Raw genomic sequence first — 17,445 nt, forward strand, 5'->3', positions numbered from 1 at the left:
AGATGACAGAAGAGGGATTTGGTAGAAAGAACAGGCATTGCTAATATTTCAATGAGTTTAGAACAACCATGTTTGTATCTTCTATTTTTTTTTTTTTTTGGAGACAGAGCCTCTCTTTGTCACCCAGGGTGGAGTGCAGTGGTATGATCTCAGCTCACTGCAACTTCCGCCTCCCTTGGTTTCTCATGCCCCAGCCTCCCGAGTAGCTGGGATTACAGGCATGGGCCACTGTGCCCGGCTAATTTTTTTGTATTTCAAGTAGAGTCGGGGTTTCTCCACGTTGGCCAGGCTGGTCTCGAACTTCTGGGCTCAAGCGATACGCCTCCCAAAGTGCTGGGATTACAGGCATGAGCCACCACGATTGACCTCAGTTCTGTTTTTAACCTTGTATGTACACATTTCCTGTAGTTGCAATTATAGCATAGAAGGTCTTAAATTCTTTTTTACTTAGGCCTTTTCTGTTTTGCCATTATGTTTATTATTTTTATGGATGACAACATAGTGCATTTTGTCTTAATATACCATGTGGCCGTTATATTTTTGGGAGGTTGCTTTTCTTTGGTACGTTTAAATAATGTTACCATTGGCATCTTGACAGAACTGTTTCTGTTGAATGATTTCCTTAGGATAAATTCTCAGTGGCAGAGGAGACTGATGGGACAGAGTCAATTAATGACTCATGCTTTGTGTTTCTTCAATGCTTTTAAAAGGGGGACTTATTTTCCTTACAGCTGTAACATTTGATTTCCTAAATATTTATTTATATTTAAAAAGTATTTGTATGTGTTAAGATATTTTGCCATTCAATACATTTTAAGAAGTTAACCTTATTTCACGTCCGCCCAATGAAAAAATATTTTGCTATACTATAGGAGAAACTTGAATCACTTAGAAGTTGTCATTTAAAATATTTGTTTATGGAAGGGAAACCTCTTTTTCCTCTTGTTATCCCTCAGAGAGCTTTTTAAATGGAATGTTTTACCTTTTTCAGCACATGTAAGTTATCTACTTGTGAGAAGGGAGCTGATTAACCTGTGATATTTTTGCTGAAGATTTGTATGTCATTAAATCAGCAGTATATGCTCAACACCTACTAATGATAGCAGTCACTAGGAGAGATAGAAAAGATTGAAAATATATCCCTGGAAAAATTAATAATGCCAAAAGATCTGTTCAAAAAAGGTTTTATCCAAAAAAGTTAATCAAGACAAGCAACAGATACTGCAAAGCATTATATACAGCACCATAGTCCAGGTGCCAAAGAAATCAGTAGGGGCTGGGCAGTAGAGGAATTCCATATATTAATGAATGTGAGATTAAGTATAGAGTGAAGAAATTAACACACAATTCTAATTTCTGTTAGGCAGAATGCTCCCCTACCCTGATGCCACAGCCTTTCACGTTTCCTAAACCCTAGTAACCTCTGATCTCCATCTGCCTCATCAACACGTCACCACCCTTTGCTCTTCTTCCAATTAGTCACATGTTGGCTGAATTTATTTCACTCCAGTACTTTAGGACCTTGACAGACAAATCGATTACAAGGCCAATTCCTAGGATTTCTTTAGGGTGTGTTCAGGGGTGCAGATGTTCTTTGGATGACCTTTCTACTAAATTAGACTTCTGAAGGAGAAAGCTACTTGCCAGAGGCTTTCCCTGAGAGCGTTAGGTTGGGCAAAATCTGACTAAAATTTAATTACTAAATGAAAGTGTGTACCTTGGAGTTCCTGGCCAGAGTTGATTCTAGGTAGTGATCTGATTTTCTTGGGATGTTTTTCTAAATATTCTTTTATGCTAAAGCACATGGCTTGATACTTCCGTTGATTAAGTTCGTGTCTACTTAACAGTCATCTAGTGAGAACCTGTGGTGTGGTGAGATGATAACTTGGTCTTCGGTCTTCATCATTTGAACTAGTTTTGGTTTTGTCTTGTCCCTTCGTTGAGCATTTTGTGTGTGTTTAATCCTATTTGGTAAACGAACCACTGTGAAAGACCAAGTTGGAGAAAACAGAACACCCCCAAAAGGATTTATTTTTTTTTAGAAAATCATGGCTCACTATGGTAGTATACAATATTGTTTTCACACATGTACACTTGAAACCAAATTTCTAAAACTTGTTTTTCTTAAAAAATAGTTGTTGTAACATTAAACCATAACCTAATCAGTGTGTTCACTATGCTTCCACACTAGCCAGTCTTCTCACACTTCTTCTGGTTTCAAGTCGCAAGGCCTGACATAGACAGAAGGGCTTGGAGATTTTTTTTCTTTACAATTCAGTCTTCAGCAACTTGAGAGCTTTCTTCATGTTGTCAAGCACTAATGGGGGATAAAAGCAGGAGAGTCAAGACACCATCGTGCGTTATATCGATATAATAAACCCCAAACTTGGATGCTCAATTCATTATTTAATGGGATGCTTTTTTTTTTGAGACAAGGTCTCACTCCCACTCAGGCTGGCATGCAGTGGTGCAATCTCCGCTCAGTGCAACCTCTGCCTCCTGGGTTCAAGTGATTCTTCAGCCTTAGCCTCCTGAGAAGCTGGGATTAGAGGTGTGCTCCACCATGCCCAGCTAATTTTTGTATTTTTGGGAGAGATGGGGTTTTGGTATGCTGGCCAGGCTGGTCTCGAACTCCTGAGCTCAAGTGATCCACACACCTCGGCCTCCCAAAGTGCTGGGATTACAGGCGTGAGCCACTGTGCCCAGCCTGATAGGATGCTTTTTATCATGAGGTGAATAGTTGGTAATCTTATTGTAATTTAAAAAAATTATATGAAATGGGTTTTGTGACAATCTAGTTTTCTAGTGTATTCATTCCTTCCCAGATCCTTCATCTCCAACCCTCACTTCCAAAAGAATCCTTTTATAAGCTCTAGCAGCAGAAGATAATTTTGGCTCATTTAGAAGTAAATTTAAATCATGTTTAAAAGAAATGTCTATTAGTAGGTGTGTGTAAATTGTTTTAGAAGTAGGGGAAATATAAATAATAGCAAACCAAGTGCTTTATGCAGATGAATTCTTTAATCCTCATACAAACACAATTAGAACTTTATATATACATAATGAAACAGGCAGAGAGAGGCTGAGTAGCTTGCTCAAGGTCACACAGCTAACAAGTAATGGAGCTACTGTTCCGGAGCCCAAACTCTGGGTCACTGTTTCTTCAACAGCAATTCATCAAAATGAGGTATGTGATCTACTAAAAATAAGATGTCCACTCAATAGGCATTGAATAGCCACTTATTCACTCTTCCTACAAATCTTAATTATTAAGTGCCTGTTCTATAAGGGATTGTGATATTACTTGTGTAGGACACGTGCCTTTTAAGAGTTTAGTCTTATTAAAATGTATGGTATTATCTCAGTAATGGCTGACACTACTTGGAATGTGCTTCCCCTGGTCCAGCACACACTGGAAACATTGCTAATGGACCATGATGATCTCTCCTGCTTCCTAGACACGGCCTCACTTCTCTTCCCAACATGACGTTCTAAGTCAGCACTGGCCAATAGAAATTTCTGTGATGATGGAAATGTTCAGTGTCTGGGCATTGAGCACTTGGAATATGGCTAGTGTGACTGAAGGAATGAATTTCTAACTTAAGTAGCAACATGTGGCAAATGGTTAACATATTGGACAGTGCAGTTCTAGGCAGCCACTACTAATTGATCAGAGTTGGTTCCTAGGATAAAACCCACTTTTCTTCCCAGAGGACTAATCAGATGTCACAGCTAGCTACAGCGTTGCATTGAGGTACCTCATCTGCCTTAAGTCAGTGTCTCTCTCTCTCTCTGTCTCTCTTCCATTGATGGCAACCATAGGGAAGGTAATTTTCTTGGCAATCATTTGGATCATCTTTGAAACTGATCTTTAAATTGAACCTGAATTTAATTTTAAGCTGGACTGCACGTTCTTTCACTTTTGTTATTTAAAAAATTAAGACATGCAGATTATTACAATTATTACACTCAGTTCTGTGATAGAAGGAGTGTGTGCTAGTGTACCTAACAGAAAACCTGAAAATCAGGTAATGTGGTCATAGAATTCTCCTAGAGAAAAAGATACCTAATCTAAATAATTCATCTTCAATTGAGATTAAAAACAAACAAACCTGAGATGGAAAGAGAGTGTGATTTGCCCGAAGATGCAAGGCTAGTTAGGGTCAAACTGAGTCTGAGGCGTCCCTAAGCCTAGCTCTCTCTCACCTCACCATGCAGCCTCTAGTCCCATCACTACAGCAATAGAGGTGTTCAACTCTTGGGCAACATCCGAATTGAAGGTAACACTTACACAGAGCTGTATCTGCAGGTTCGTAAGCATAGAGACGATTTGAATATCTTCCAGTGATATCGGCTCTAACTGTCAGAGATGGGTCTGCAAAGATAAATGAAGCAAAGGGGAATGGAATGGTTTGTTTTCAAACAACCTGTATTTATTGCCCCGGGGAGCTGAAGTTCATGTATTCATGTCCCGTGAGGGAATGGAGTGTGTCTGCACTCACAGGAGCTCTGATCCATCCACTCTACTACCCAGCCCCTGGCAGTTAGTAGCAAATGCAGGGCTGGAAACATCAACAGCTGTGCAGTGCTATTTGTGGAAAAGGTTATGAACCCTTCTGTTCTATCTATGGCAACCTGAAAACAGAATAATATATATTTAGGGGTGACATGGTTTTTTTTTTTTTTTTTTTTTGGTGAAAACATTAACATTCTCTACTGCAAAATTATTTTAAATTCTTGAAACGATTATGTTGTAGTTTACATGTTTCTAGATCATTGGAAACCCACATCCAATGCTAGTTTTCAAAACGAGTTTTTAAAAAAAAATTAATAGAGGAATGCAAGTCCTTAACAACAGCAAAGTTCAAATAAGCATATAGTACCTTCACTATATTTTACTTTATTGTTAATTAACTGCATTTTTAAAAGGAGAGATTAGTCTTCTCTTATGTATACTTATATCCCTCTAAATTTAAATCCATCTTGCCATGTTTTGTATTTAACTTGAAGTGATCTAATTAATGAGAAAAAGGGGTATTTTAAAATTAAGGTGCATCCAAAAGGGAAGCGTGAGGATACAGAGAGATCTGGAAACCTTGCCTTGAGAGACGTAATCGAAAGAACCTAGGACACGTGCCCTGAAAATGAGACAAGGAAGACATGTGAGAACCATCTGCATGTTTGCAAAGTCTGTCGCTGGTACTGGAGTGGGCAATCTGTCATTTCAGAATGTTGGACTAAGGCCAGACACATAAATTACAAGAAGCAGATGTACATTTATTCACCAGATTTAAGACCAACTATACTTTTGTTTGGTGCAGAGGATACAAAGACATGGTCTAATCTTTGTAAGAAATTAACCTAAGAAGGTCTTTTAAAATACCCAACTAGCAGCTCACCTGGCTGCACATTGGAATCATCTGGAGAGCTGTAAACACTATGGATGCCTGCCTCCCACCCCCAGAGATTCTGATTTAATTGGTTTGAGGTGTGGCCTGGGCAACTTGATCTTTAAAATCCTCCAGGTGATTCAAACATGTAGTCAGGGTGGCTACTACGGAGCTAGAAGAGCAAGCTGCCTTGGAGCTGGTTCTTAGGACTGAAGGAATTGAATGTGGGTTAAAATGCCCTTCCACAGGGATGCTGTACAAAGAATTCCTGTACAAGGTATGAACAGACAATCTATAAATGCCCTTTTAATGTTAGGATTCCAAATGTTCTAAATTCTGACAAAACTAAACCTATAAAATTAGTGCTTTAGTTCAGCCTTCTTCCTTTTTTTCTATTTCTTGTTTTTCTTTTCCCTGCGTTGTACATTCAGTGTAAACGTTTAATGAATTACACAGGTGAATCATATGATTAGCATGAATTGTTGTAAGTGATGGATTTCATTATGGATTGTCCTTAAATCAGTATGACTTTGAACAAAGCCAAACTCAGTACATTCATTCAATAATTAAACACATATTGACGGAGAGCCTACTGCAGGGTCACGTTGGGAATATCATGGTGAGCAGAAATAGGTACAGTCCCTGCCATAGGGGCTTATAGTCCAATGTGGGAAATATTTATTACATAACCACCCCCAAACTGCAAAATTATACCTGAGGAAAATATGACTACAAGAGCACATAGTAAGGATTTGACTCGGTCAATGAATAATGATGACTGGGGAGTTAATGATGTGAAATTGGGGGACAGAGAAGGAAGTGGAAAAAGCACATGAAAAGTACCGGTGGCAGGAAGGAGCATGTGGCTCCTTTCATTTCTTTTTCCCACCTCATATTCCTTTTTTTTTTTTTTTTTTTTTTGGAGACAGAATCTCGCTCTGTTGCCCAGGCTGGAGTGCAGTGGTGCCATCTCGGCTCACTGCAACCTCTGCCTCTTGGGTTCAAGCAATTCTTGTGCCTCAGCCTCCCAGGTAGCTGGGATTACAGGCTCCTGCAACCACGCCTGGCTAATTTTTTTGTATTTTTTAGTAGAGATGGGGTTTCACCTTGTTGGCCAGGCTGGTTTCGAGCTCCTGACCTCAAGTGATCTGCTGGCCTTGGCCTCCCAAAGTGCTAGGATTACAGGCGTGAGCCACCCAGCCTTATTCCTAACTTTCTTAAAAATAATGATAAAAAATGTCAGAAAAATCTAACACACAAAGTGAAAGTTTGCTGGATTAAAAAATAAATATTTGCAGGCCTCTTGTATTCAGGAAATTTATCAATATGTTTAAATAGTGAATAGGGTGCTTTGTTCTCAGAAGTATTATAGCAGAAGATGAAAAGTTACAATTAGCATGTGAGAAAAGAAAGTGTTGTGTGGAAATAGGTAAAAGCTCACGTTTTCTAAAGAAAATATGTTGCGGAACTTAAAGGAATGTCATACTCCTTGCTAGAGCTTAGTGATGACATTGGCCATGGCAAAGTGGCAAGGGACAGTGGGGAGGAGAGAAGGAAGATGGCAGCACTGGTATGTGTTTCCGAGTTATGTCACTGTCACTTCCACTTACCAACAAACATAATCCTGGGGACATACTGGCCATCAGGAGAAAGGTGTTTGTCAGTTGTTTCATACTAAAATAAAAAGAAAAGCATCTTTTAGTTTACTTTTACTTTTCAGTCATTTTCAAACTTGTTAATACAAGAATCTGTCCATTTCTGGCCAGGCATCTCAAGATATCATAACTCTTCCACAAAGAGTTTATTGTATAGATGAGGAGACAAGTTATAAGCATGAAATAATAAATAAGATAGAGCAGAACATGAGACAAAGTGCTGAATGGATGTGATAAAGAGCGAAAAAATTAAGGGAGAATTTGGAAGGAGTTACTGTGTTTGGGGAAGACATCTTGGATGAAATAAGAGGCTATTTCATCCTCTAGATGTCATTTCTAGAGAAATTACAGAGACAAGTACGGGATTTTCTTGAGTATTCATCTATCAATTTTTATTTAGAACTGTATTTAGCAAGGCATGGTGCTTATCTTTAATGAATGCACACTCTATTGAGAGATACAGGTAGGAAAATGAATATTGAGGATTCAGTGGGTGAAATGTTATGGTGTAGGATATGCAGGTTTGGTGATTGCCTTGAGCAAGACATTTAGCCCAGAATGCAGATTCCACCCCGACTAGGACTTTCTGAAGTGGATAAGGAGGAATCTTTAAAAATGAACAGGAGTCAGTTACGTGGAAAAGAAAGACACTTCATGCAGGGGGAAGAGTATGGAGAAGACAGGTGGAGCATTTTCTCCTATGGCCAAGTGCTGGGGAAGGACTGAGTTGGGGGGATGCACGAGGGCAGTGGCGAGAGAAGGTGCTAGAGCTGCTTCAGGGGCCGGCTTAGTAATGACTTTGCACACCATGCCATAGTGTTTTCCTTTGTTCAGAAATAGTTAAGAACCACTGGAGGGATGTTAGAAGAGGCACTGTGACCCCAGTTTGGTCTGTAAAGCAACTACTCTGACAGCCATGTGGGATTAGACAGAGTTTATCTTGTAGACCAGGAGCCATTTAGCAGTATTACAGTAAGCTAGGGAAAGTGAAAGAGGCTTACTAAAATAGTGGTCCTGAGTTTATAGAGAAGTGACTAATAGCAGGAATTCTTGGAATTTAGAAGCACAGGGCTTATTGCATGCTGTAGGTAAGTAGGAGAGTGCAATCTAGCACAGTACCACTTTCAGTAAAATAGGGAATAGAGAAAGAAGAGCTGTTGGAAAAGCGCAAACCAAGATGATTAATGTGCAGTGAGGAACATACTGAGTTTAAGCTGATTATGAGATATCTGGAATATGGTTGGATAGACAAGTTGGAAGTTGTTTCATGTTTGGGTAAGATGTAGGAATTATTAGTGTGTCGGAATTGATTAAGGGCAGTTGTAGACGAAGTTGTTCACTGAATACAAAATATGGAAAGAGAAAAGGGTCAAGTAGAGATTCATCACGTCACTCACATTAAGGAGTAGGAAGAGGAAGAGCCCATGGAAGAGAGGCAAGGAAGAACTACTGATGCGAAGTGGTCTTTAAGGAAGCCAACCTGTGAAGAGGAAGGGCCGGGGGGCTCAAAAGGACATATGATTAGGTAGAGTCATTTTTTTGTTGGCTTGCTTTTAGAAGGAAAATGAAACATTTGTATACAGTAAAAAGAACTTGCCGAGACAGAAAGCTTGAGCACCGTGAGGGGTGGTGGTGGTGAAGTAAGGTGGGAATGCATGAAGCTAAAGCACAAGAGGCATGATTAGAGTTGGAAAGCCAGAGAGCTGTCTCTTCCCAAGAGATGACCAGGATTAAGAATGGGTGTAGAGAAGCCAGGACTATAGAGGGACGGGCACAGCAAGTAACAAAAACCTTCCAGCAACAGAAAAAATTCTGACTACGGGAGAGAATTTTTCAGACAAACTAAGATGATTAATTACTAAATAAAAACAGACACACCAAATGGATTATTAATACAACGAAATATCTTTTTTCTCTCTAATTTATGAGATGGGATATTTGGAAGCAATCCCAGTTAATGCAGTATAACTAAGATGTATAGGAAAAAATGAATAATCCATTTCAAGTAATGAGCCATAGAGAAATGTTAGTAATGATGAAAAGGAAACTTACAACCAGATTGAGGAGGACAAACTGCTCTGCCAATTTCTGGATTTCTTTATTTTCAGCAAACACTTTCTTTAAAGCTATAATATAAAGAAAAATCATTAAGCATCCATCTTAGCATTGGTTAAAAGCTTTGTTCTATTTTAAGTTAAATTACATTTTATTTATTTATTGAATTGCATTTTAAGTACAGTATTCTACTTTGGCCTTTTAGCAAATGATTAGTGAAGTAATATCTATGGCATTGACTACCTCTGCTTTCTATTCACTCATTCATCCATTCATTCATCAATTCATTTTTTTCTCCAGCTCATATTTATTGAATGGCTGCCATGTGTTACGCACTGTGTTCTGCACTAGGGATGGTGCAGTGAAAAAAAAAAAAAAAGCATGTGTTTTTTCATAGAGCTCAAATACTTGTGTGGGAGACAAACCATAAACAAAGAAATAAGTAGATGATACTTTCAGGTAGAGATATGTACTTTGAAGAAAAATAAAGCAAAGCGAAGGGTTTAAAAACTGTGAGTGGTCAGGGCAGATCTTCCTGAGGAGCTAACGTTGAAGTGAGGGAGTGGTCCATTTTGGGGTAGGCCACTGTGGGCAGGGGGAACTGCAAAAGCAATAGCTGTGAGGTGGGAATGAGCTCACCTGTGGGAGGAACAGCACGAAGGCCAGGCTGGAGAGAGTGAAGAAAGCAAGAGGAGAGTGGTAGGAAGGGAGAGATAGCCATTGGCCTGATCATGTCAGCCTCATAGGTTGTGATCAGGAATTTGGATTTAATGTGATAAGAAGCCACTTGAGCACGTGAGTGATGGAATCTGATTTATGTCTACCAGCCTCACTCTGGCTTCTGTGTGGACTGGCTGTAGGGTGGCCAGTTAGGTGACTGTTATGGTAGTCTAGACAAGATCTGATCTGGGCTTGGACCAGGGCAGTAGCATGGAGGCAATAGGAAGTGGTTGGATTTGGGCCCAGTGCAAAATGAAAGGGTAGAGCCCCTTGTTGAAGAATTACTAAGACTTTTAAGACAATGATAGCCAAGTTTAAACCAAGTGTGGGAACCTTCTAAGCTTGAGGCCCTGTGAGATGGCACAGGCTTCATGCCCGTGAAGCTGGTGCTGGTTTAAGGATATATTTTGAAGATAAAGCCAGTATTTGCTGGTGTATTGAATGTGGACTGTAAGAGAAATCAAGAAGTTGAAGATGAATCCTAAAACTAGTTTTTCAAAATATGTACCAATGGTTATTACAAAATGTGGAGATATTTGAAGTCACTTTAAAATATGTTTTTACTATATAAAATATTCTTTCTTTAATGCAAGTGTGGTTCTAAAGATACAAACATGAGTGATCTGAACCCTGGCCCTAAGGCTAAAAGCCTATAAAGGAAATCATACTTAGAAGAATAAATTACCTTGACTGTGTGGGCACTCATCCAAGTGATGAATAATCATCAAGGGTTTGTTGCTTTAAAAGACAGAGATTAGACAAATTTTAATGAGTAAGATTTCACATATATCTAGATGTCACTAGGTGGTGCTCTTGAGAGCTTTGAGGGAGCTCTGAGTAATCCTGATCTTTACCTTGTCTTGGATTTATATAGAGCTTCTTCATATGTCTGAGTCCAGATGAGTTGGTCACCCCAACCTAGAATGAAATGAATCAGTATATTTGAAGCTTGTATAAATTCAGACCCAAAGCTGTTGAAAAGCAATGGTAAAGACTGGGATAATAGACCCTATACTAAAGAAGAAGAAAAACCCCTGGAGAAAGTAGAAATAATTATAAACAGTGATAAGTCTAGAAGGAACACAACCAAAAATAACCTGGCACCAGGTTAGAACCAGGTTTAAGCACCAAGAGAGAGGAAATCTTTTCCAATTAAGTAGCAGTTGGAAGCCAACAAGAAGCTGACTCCTACCTCTGGAGAGGGTCTGGGGCAGTTTGGGTCGAGAGTCCTTTGTGTCCTTTTTGGCTCCAGGTTTGACTGTGGTATCTCTGGCCAGAGTGTAGGAGAGGGCCACAAGGAGCAAGAATGCTGACACTGAAATTTTCTCCATGGCAACTCTAGTATGGAAAACCAACCAAAATCAGTAAACAAAATCGAACTAGCAGTCTTCAGGGTCTGCAGGTTGCCCCACAACGGTGGAATATACCAGAAACTGAGGCTCTGTTGAGACTGGGCATACGAGATTGGTGTAAACAGCTCTGTTCCATGGGATTTTCCTAAGAATACAGGTGGTCTTTGACTTACAATTGAGTAATGTTCCAATAAACCCATTGTTAACTGAAAATATTGTAAGTCAAAATGCATCCAGAGTAGTCTCTCCTTTCCCAGGGTTTTACTTTCTGCGGTTTCAGCTATCCACGGTCAACCGCGTCCAAAATAAGTGAGCACAGTGCAATAAGATATTTTGAGAGAGAGACCAAATTCACCTAACTATTATTATAAGATACTGTTGTAATTGTTCTGTTTTATTATTAGCTCTTATTAATCTCTTATTGTGCTTAATTTATAATTTCAACTTTATCACAGATATGTATGCATAGGAAAAAACATAGCATATGTAGTGTTTGGTACTAATCTGCGGTTTCAGGCATCCACTGAGGGTCATGGACCATAACCCCCACAGATAATGGGGGAACTACCGTAATACACCTAACCTACTGAACACCACAGCTGAACCTACCTTAAATGTGCTCAGAACACTCACATTAGCCTAAAGTTGGGAAAAGCCATCCAACATAAAGCCCATTTTATAGTAAAGTGTTAAATATCTCAAGTAATTTTTATGAATACTCTATTGGAAGTAAAAACCAGAATGGTTATATGGATACTTGAAATACAGTTTCTACTGAATGTGTATTGCTTTTGCACCATCATAAAGTCAAAAAATTAAGTCAAACTTCTGTAAGTTGGGACTGTTTGTATATAGTATGGATAGCTGTCTATTGATCCACATAGATACAGACAAAAAGATATGGATCTCTATAGATATAGAGTTATCTATATAGATATATCTATATAGAAATAGATAAATAGAGATATATTTTAAGAAAATAGATATACATACTCTAGTAGCTAAGGAAATTTACATTTACTTTTTTGGGAGACAAGGTCTCACTGTGTTGCCCAGGCTGGAGTACAGTGGCACAATCTTGGCTCACTGCAACCTCCACCTCCTGGGTTCAAGTGATCCTCCCTCCTCAGCCTCCCAAGGAGCTGGGGCTACAGGCACGTGCCAGCATACTTGGCTATGCTTTTGTATTTTTTAGTAGAGATGGAGTTTTGTCATGCTGCCTAGGCTGGTCTCAAACTCCTGACCTCAAGTGATCCTCCTGCCTTGGCCTCCCAAAGTGCTGGGATTACAGGAGTGAGCCACCACGCCTAGCCGATATCTTAGTTAAATTACTTTTTCTTTCTGGTATTCCACAGTTGATTCCCAGGAAAAGCTAAAGTCTATGAACAGGAAAGTAAATGGCAAGATAAGTTTTGTGACTGAGGAGGGAGGGAGGGAGCAAAGTGAGTTGCTCTAGCAAGTCACTAAGATTGTCCATGGGGCCGTAACATGGAAGGCTGGAGATTTGGGATTCTGATAAAACCAAACACTAAAAGTGCTAAAAAGGAAATATGAAGCCCCAGCACCTAACTCTAGTATTGGTGAATGGTTTTGAATGAAGTCAAATAAACTCTGCAAGGAATTACTATTGTTAAGCAGGAAGTTTTTCATAATCTAATATCTTGAGTAGAAACCTTTGCTAAGCATTAACTGATTTTTTTTAAAGTGTTGCTAAGTTACCAGATCGAAATGATGTTTTGTATTTAACTGACCAATGATTAACTAATTCATAGTATGTAAGCACAAAATGTCTTACTCAGAAAAGATGTAAGCAAAAATCAGGGATATACTTTGTTCATTTTCTATACCTATAAAGATGTGGAAATGCCAATAACTTTTGTCTTCTAGAGTTTTGCAAAAACAACCTAAGTGTACACTGTAAGTCAACAATTCTCAGCCCTCTTTGTATAAAGACTTCTTTTTAATGTTAAAAAAAATCAAGAACTTTTACATGAGAATAATTATACTTTTGGAATACTGGTTGGTTCAGAAACATATGGCAAATAATTTCTTTGAATCTATCAACAAACATTTGATTTTATCTTTTATTTATAACAGCATCTATATATAGTCTAAAAAATAGTAAATTGATGGTAAAGCATTTTTATTTACTTAGCCCATTTACAGTTCTTGTTTTCCAAGTAGCTATTAGGACCTTGCAGTATCTCCAAAGATCACAGGTTGGAACTATTGATATATTGCTTGTGTTTTACGGCAGGATGACTCAAGGAAGGCTAACATAACTCCTGCTGTACAAACATCCTGCTCTGGGGTGACTTTCTGAGATTCACTCCACTGAGTTTTCGTAATGTGAATAGATTCTGCTCTGCAAATTTCCTGCATAAACCACCTCAAAACACAATTCCATGGAAAATATTGATAATTTGGAGACACACACACACATAGGTACACACACACACATTATGTGAAGCCAGCACTTTTTACTCATCACCGTATCCCTGTCTTCTTGTCTTTAGCAAAGAATGAACTTGCAAGACATTTTAGTGTCCCTATTTGTAGATGCTTCAGGAAAGCAACCAGCTCTCTCCTCTAATAGCCTATCCCATGAATTTAAAGATTGCAGAGGCAACAAGAATGTCTTTGCAGCAAAAAGAGAAAGAAAACTGTTTTCTGATTTGCAATAATGTATTCCAAGCGGGCAATCCGAGCTGAGGTGTCATATTGGAGAAGCCTATGGGGCTTTGCTTTAGCCTGTGGGAAAGAAAGCTTTAGATGGTGACTGAGACGAAAATCCCTGGACCCTGTCCCAGGCTTGAAAAATCCTAAGATTCACCTACTCTTGGAAATTTTGTTTCCCAAACGAGAAAGCGTTTCTCTGAACTAACTCGGGAACGTCACACTGTGCCAGCTCTAGCCAAAGAAAGGCCCCAGTAAGACTTTTGTGGAAATTCCATGATTTCCCTTCCGTATCCTACTTCATTGCCCTTGGAAACTTGCGGTTCTCTGTTGCTTGATTGCCTACAACTTTACATAGCAATCAGAGGCCAGAATTCACTCCAGCAAGTACCCTTCTAAAGCTGCTGTCAGGAGCCTTACCTGGATTTCCTCACCCACCTGCCTTGTGTGAGTCGGCGGCTAGGATGCGGTCCAAGCTTCTGAGTGTGCCAGCACAGCTGAGTCTCTATTTATGCACCAGGGCACACCTCAATCCCACCCACTAGTGCTGCATTTACTTGTTGCTAACTCAGAAACGAAGCTTCCTTTCCCCAAGTGATTATCTTCCCTGGGTTAAAGAGTTCCTTGTTTTTAAAGATAACATCGCAAAAGTATGCTTTTCAGTATGCATGTTTTTAACTATTTGTGAAACGTATTGTTAAGAGGTTTTGAAACGATGGGCAGAGTGCCAAATCCAGGTAGACTTTGAATGAAGACATTTGATTTGCCTGAAGGCTGATTTGTCCTTACATGATTGGACAGAGTTTGTAGTTTGTAGATTTTTTTTCTGCCCCGTGGGCAGATTGCCTTTATTTACTTGAAAACACACAAGAGATGATTCACAATTCTGATCGTCACAGTCATATAACCTGCCATACTCCATTATGATAAAAATTATTTTCTACAATACTTCCCTGCTCCTGTCAAAAAAATGCACCCTAACTTCTACAGGTATGAAAAAAAATACAAATCAAGTAACCCATGTAATTTTTCAAAACTGAGGAAGTATTGGCAAAAAAAAAAAAACAGCCTAATATCATGAGCTTGTAATAAATGCCTTGCCATTGAATGTATGCAGCAACTTCCCTCCACAGAGTTCAAAGGTATTTCACAGATAATCTCTTATTTAAAGGCAAACTTTCCTGCCACGCAAGCAGGAAGCCATTTACTCCATTTCCTCAGACCTAAAAACTAAGGTCTGCAACTAAGTTTTTTTTCCACTCAAGATTATTTAATTACTCCCTGAAGATTTTAAAACTGGAATTTAAATTTTCTGTCAGAAAATTTTAATCCTGTATTTTGTTCATGAAGTTGTGTGCAGTCTTTAAAAGCTCAGAATGAAGAAAATTTTAACAACAGAAAGTTAATGAATGGGATGCAAGCCCTATATAAATGACTTTTTAAAATGAGTTAAGGTCATAATATTTCAAAAACATTTGCAAGTATGTATATTTTTCCAATAAATCCTTGAATTCTGTGGGCAAAATCGTGATTCTCCAAATACTGAATTTCCTTTCAATTCTAATGAATTTACAGAAATAATTTCTTCAGGAGTTTGAAAACGATGATTTGAGCAAAATTCTTAAAACTAGCAGGCCCTTATATAGACCCTTGCAATATTCAATTCCAGTCTTTCATTTTACAGATGAATAAATGAAGATGGCAAAAAATTCATAACTTTTTGAAGGTCTCACAACTAGTTTAGGGCAGAGTTGGGACCAAAGTCCTTCAGTCCCTTATCCACTGAAAGTAACAAGTGGATGGGATTTGGAGTCACGAGATTCCCATCTGAATCCTGCATCCTGGTGCTTGCTCATAGGATGATCTGAGATCTCATTTAACATCCCCAAAACTTCAGTTTCTCCATCTATAATATGGGGATAATATTAACATATGGGACCATTTTGAATATTAAATGACTTTTCCCTGTATTGCCACATGGTTTTTCCCTCTGTACCTGTCTGTGTCATTTTTTTCCTTTTCTTATAAGGACACCAGTCATATTGTATGTGGGTCCTGCCTAATGACCTACTTTAACTTAATTACCTCTTTAAAGATCCTATTCTGAAGTACTGGGGATTAAGACTTCAACATATGAATTTTTGGGGGGGACACAATTCAGCCCATAACATTTGATAAAAGTAGCTAATGCATGCTGGCTTAAGACCTAGGTGTTGGGTTGATCTGTGCAGCAAACCACCATGGCACACGTTTACTGATGGAACAAACCTGCACATCCTACACACATACTCTGGAACTTAAAAAAAAAGTCTCTGATTTGTTATAGTTAATTATAGTGATATAATTATTCTATACTCATGTACCTACTCTCATGTCAGGAAAAACCCAGAGTTTGTCATAGTGGCTGAGGGATGGCAAGGAGGAGGTAATTATTAGCACATATCCTACACATGCTATTGAGGCTGTGGAATCTTTGGCATATCTGTCTTGGTGTGAGGTAACTAGGGTTCTGTAGATGGTACATATAGTATGCTTTGAGACAAGCAAAGGAGGGGTTTTTGTTTTATGCTATTAAACTTCATCACTTTTAACAGTGATGCCATGTGATCAGTCCTTCAGGTTTGCCTGATACTGTAAAAATATGTCGCTATCAGGTAGATATTTTGGATAATACCTGAGTAGGACTTCCTGAAGTAGGATTTGATAATTTGATATACCGGTCTAATATTATAGTAAGTAAAACTAAGCTTGGTACCAGGGACCCTATAACAATGGTTGTAATTAAGTGGATATTGTACCTTTGTGTTTTAAATGTTTATTACATTATAATTTTAGAGGCATTTATTCAAGCATATTTTATTTTATATTTTTAAATTCAACTTTTAAATTTAGGGGGTACATGTGCAGGTTTGTTACATGGGTATATTGCGTGGTGCTAAGGTTTGGGGTACGATTGATCCCATCACCCAGGTAGTGAGCATAGCGCCCAATAGGTAGTTTTTTCAGCCCTTTCTCCCTTCTTTCCCTCTACCCTTTTGGGGTCCACAGTGTCTATGGTTCCCATCTTTGTGCCCATGTGTACCTAATGTTTAGCTACTACTAAGTGAGAACATGTGGTGTTTGGTTTTCCATTTCTGCATTAATTTGATTAGGATAATGACTTCCAGCTGCATCCATATTCAAGCATATTTTAAAGTGGATTATATCCTATTTTTGAGTTAAAACAGGAGACTTATAACTGGCAATTATTGTGTAATCTAGCATGCATGAGTAGCTAACTCTCGTGTTTCATTTACTCATTCATTTATTTTCTTCACCAAGTATTCATCAACTCTGTTTATGTAGCAAATATTGTGCCAGGCATTAAATATATAAAAATGAAAAAATGATGGTCAGTTATTGAGGTAGCCAGACACACACATAGATAATTGCAATTCGGAGTGATGGGCCATGCTATGGGGAAAACATGTAGCAGTTTACAACACTGTTTCTACTCTAAGGTTACTTACGATCTGATTGAAGAATTAAGATGGAACAACACTAAAAATTAGCCATTCACATGAGAATGGCACGCAACAAGAAACAAGTAAGTGGGAT

General features: G+C 38.6%; 1 protein-coding gene across 2 annotated transcripts; it reads right to left on the reverse strand.

The window, feature by feature from the left end:
- Positions 1 to 1,998: 1,998 nt before the first annotated feature.
- Positions 1,999 to 14,425, reverse strand: AGR2 (anterior gradient 2, protein disulphide isomerase family member). 2 transcript variants are annotated; one of them, XM_003318333.6, is made up of 8 exons: positions 14,287 to 14,425; positions 11,013 to 11,158; positions 10,675 to 10,738; positions 10,506 to 10,558; positions 9,098 to 9,171; positions 7,001 to 7,064; positions 4,292 to 4,375; positions 1,999 to 2,317 (listed from the first exon to the last, which is right to left on the reverse strand). In XM_003318333.6, exons 2-8 carry the CDS (start codon positions 11,149 to 11,151, stop codon positions 2,268 to 2,270), a joined length of 528 nt encoding a protein of 175 aa, XP_003318381.1. In that variant the 5' UTR covers positions 11,152 to 11,158; positions 14,287 to 14,425; the 3' UTR covers positions 1,999 to 2,267. The 2 variants fall into 2 exon arrangements, with proteins under 2 accessions (XP_003318381.1, XP_003318380.1); XM_003318332.5 differs by having other exon boundaries at positions 14,269 to 14,423.
- Positions 14,426 to 17,445: the final 3,020 nt, after the last annotated feature.

The sequence above is a fragment of the Pan troglodytes genome, chromosome 6 (assembly GCF_028858775.2).
Source record: "Pan troglodytes isolate AG18354 chromosome 6, NHGRI_mPanTro3-v2.0_pri, whole genome shotgun sequence".
NCBI lineage: Eukaryota > Metazoa > Chordata > Mammalia > Primates > Hominidae > Pan > Pan troglodytes.

Excerpts from the sequence above, each read along its gene's own strand:
- AGR2 (XM_003318333.6), bottom strand. The coding sequence starts at position 11,151 with ATGGAGAAAATTTCAGTGTCAGCATTCTTGCTCCTTGTGGCCCTCTCC. Across the intron at positions 10,559-10,674 it reads CTATATAAATCCAAGACAAG|CAACAAACCCTTGATGATTA; the intron begins GTAAAGATCAGG and ends TGTCTTTTAAAG. Across the intron at positions 4,376-7,000 it reads CCCCAGGATTATGTTTGTTG|ACCCATCTCTGACAGTTAGA; the intron begins GTAAGTGGAAGT and ends TTATCTTTGCAG.